This window comes from Coturnix japonica, unplaced genomic scaffold, assembly GCF_001577835.2.
Source record: "Coturnix japonica isolate 7356 unplaced genomic scaffold, Coturnix japonica 2.1 chrUnrandom475, whole genome shotgun sequence".
Taxonomy (NCBI): Eukaryota; Metazoa; Chordata; class Aves; order Galliformes; family Phasianidae; genus Coturnix; species Coturnix japonica.
The window spans coordinates 119,003-121,295 of NW_015439877.1; the positions used below are offsets into that span (position 1 = coordinate 119,003).

At 52.2% G+C, this 2,293-nt stretch overlaps 1 protein-coding gene across 1 annotated transcript in view; it reads left to right on the plus strand.

Annotated features, from left to right (window-relative positions):
- C3 (complement C3) overlaps window positions 1-2,293 on the plus strand; it is a gene marked incomplete at its 3' end in the record, with an annotated part of 75,095 nt that overhangs the window by 51,131 nt on the left and 21,671 nt on the right. The window contains exons 16-17 of the mRNA XM_032441658.1: window positions 420-579; window positions 1,928-2,023. Coding sequence (XP_032297549.1) covers window positions 420-579; window positions 1,928-2,023 — 256 coding nt within the window. The remainder of the gene's footprint in view (window positions 1-419; window positions 580-1,927; window positions 2,024-2,293) is intronic.

Here is a 2,293-nt window from a genome sequence, read left to right on the forward strand (position 1 = left end):
CATCACCACCATCACCATCACCATCACCACCACCACCATCACCATCACCATCACCACCATCACCATCACCATCACCATCATCATCATCACCACCATCATCACCACCACCATCATCGCCATCACCATCACCACCATCATCACCATCATCACCATCATCACCACCATCATGGTCACCATCATCATCACCACCATCACCATCACCACCATCACCAACACCGTGACCATGACCACCACCATCACCATCATCACCACCATCACCACCACCACCATCACCATCATCACCATCACCACCATGACCACCATTATCACCATCACCATCATCATCATCATCACCATCACCACCACCATGACCATGACCATCACCCCCAGCACCGTGGGGTGACGCTGTAGGACTCAACCCCGCCTTATCCCCTCCATAGGTTGACAGCCTACGTGGCCAAGGTCTTTGCCATGGCCATCAACATGGTGGACATCAAACCGGAGGTGATTTGTGGGGCCATCAAGTGGCTCATCCTGGAGAAGCAGAAACCAGATGGGCTGTTCCAAGAGGATGCTCCCGTCATCCATAAGGAGATGCTGGTATGGAGGGGGACCCTTGTCCCTGTAATCATCAATACCCATTGAGATGGAGATATGGGGTGGGGGGACCCCAAAACCTTGTCCCTATCATGATCAAGACCCATTGAGATGGAGATATGGGGTGGGGGGACCCAAAACCTTGTCCCTGTTTGAGATCAAGACCCATTGAGATGGAGATATGGGGTGGGGATGGAGGGGACCCATAACCTCGTCCCTATTCATGATCAGGACCCACTGAGATGGAGATATGGGGTGGGGGGACCCATAACCTTGTCCCTATTCATGATCAAGACCCATTGAGATGGAGATATGGGGTGGGGGGACCCATAACCTTGTCCCTATTTGAGATCAATACCCATTGAGATGGAGATATGGGGTGGGGATGGGTAGGACCCATAACCTTGTCCTGATCAAGACCCATTGAGATGGAGATATGGGGTGGGGGGACCCCAAACCTTGTCCCTATACATGATCAAGACCCATTGAGATGGTGGTATGGGGTGGGGAATGGGGGGGACCCATAACCTTGTCCCTATTTGTAATCAAGACCCATTGAGATGGTGGGATGGGGTGGGGATGGGTAGGACACAAATCTTGTCCCTATCATGATCAAGACCCATTGAGATGGAGATATGGGGTGGGGGGACCCATAACCTTGTCCCTAATTCATGATCAAGACCCATTGATACGGAGATATGGGGTGGGGATGAGGGGGACCCAAAACCTTGTCCCTATCATGATCAAGACCCATTGAGATGGTGGGATGGGGTGGGGATGGGCGGGACCCAAAACTTTGTCCCTATTTGAGATCAAGACCCATTGAGATGGAGATATGGGGTGGGGGGACACATCACCTTGTCCCTATTCATGATCAAGACCCATTGATACGGAGATATGGGGTGGGGATGACGGGGACCCATAACCTTGTCCCTATTTGTAATCAAGACCCGTTGAGATGGTGGGATGGGGTGGGGATGGGTAGGACACAAATCTTGTCCCTATCATGATGAAGACCCATTGAGATGGAGATATGGGGTGGGGGGACCCCAAAACTTGTCCCTATACATGATCAAGACCCATTGAGATGGAGATATGGGGTGGGGAATGGGGGGGACCCAAAACCTTGTCCTGATCAAGACCCATTGAGATGGAGATATGGGGTGGGGGGACCCAAACCCTTGTCCCTATTCATGATCAAGACCCCAAACCTTGTCCTGATCAAGACCCATAGGCTCAAGGACGGGCTTTAGGACTGAGCCGTGGGCAAACCCAACTGCATTGATGGATGGGGACAAGAGTTGGGTTGTGAAACAGCCCCAAATCGGAGGTTTTTTGCCTCATTTTGTAGGGTGGTTATCACGGGGCTGAGCCCGAGGTTTCCCTGACGGCCTTCGTCCTCACCGCGCTGCAGGAATCCCAAAAGATCTGCAAGAACTACGTGAAAGTGAGTGACCCCAATGTTCAGCATATGGGGCTGGGAACCATCCCAGTGTTCATCATTATATGGGGTCAGGGGGGTGGGGACCATCCCAATGTCCATCACCCTATGGGGCTGGGAACCATCCCAATGTTCATCATTATATGGGGTTTGGATCCATCCCAATGTCCATCACCCTATAGGGCTGGGAACCATCCCAATGTCCATCACCCTATAGGGCTGGGAACCATCCCAATGTCCATCACCCTATAGGGCTGGGAACCATCCCAATGTCCA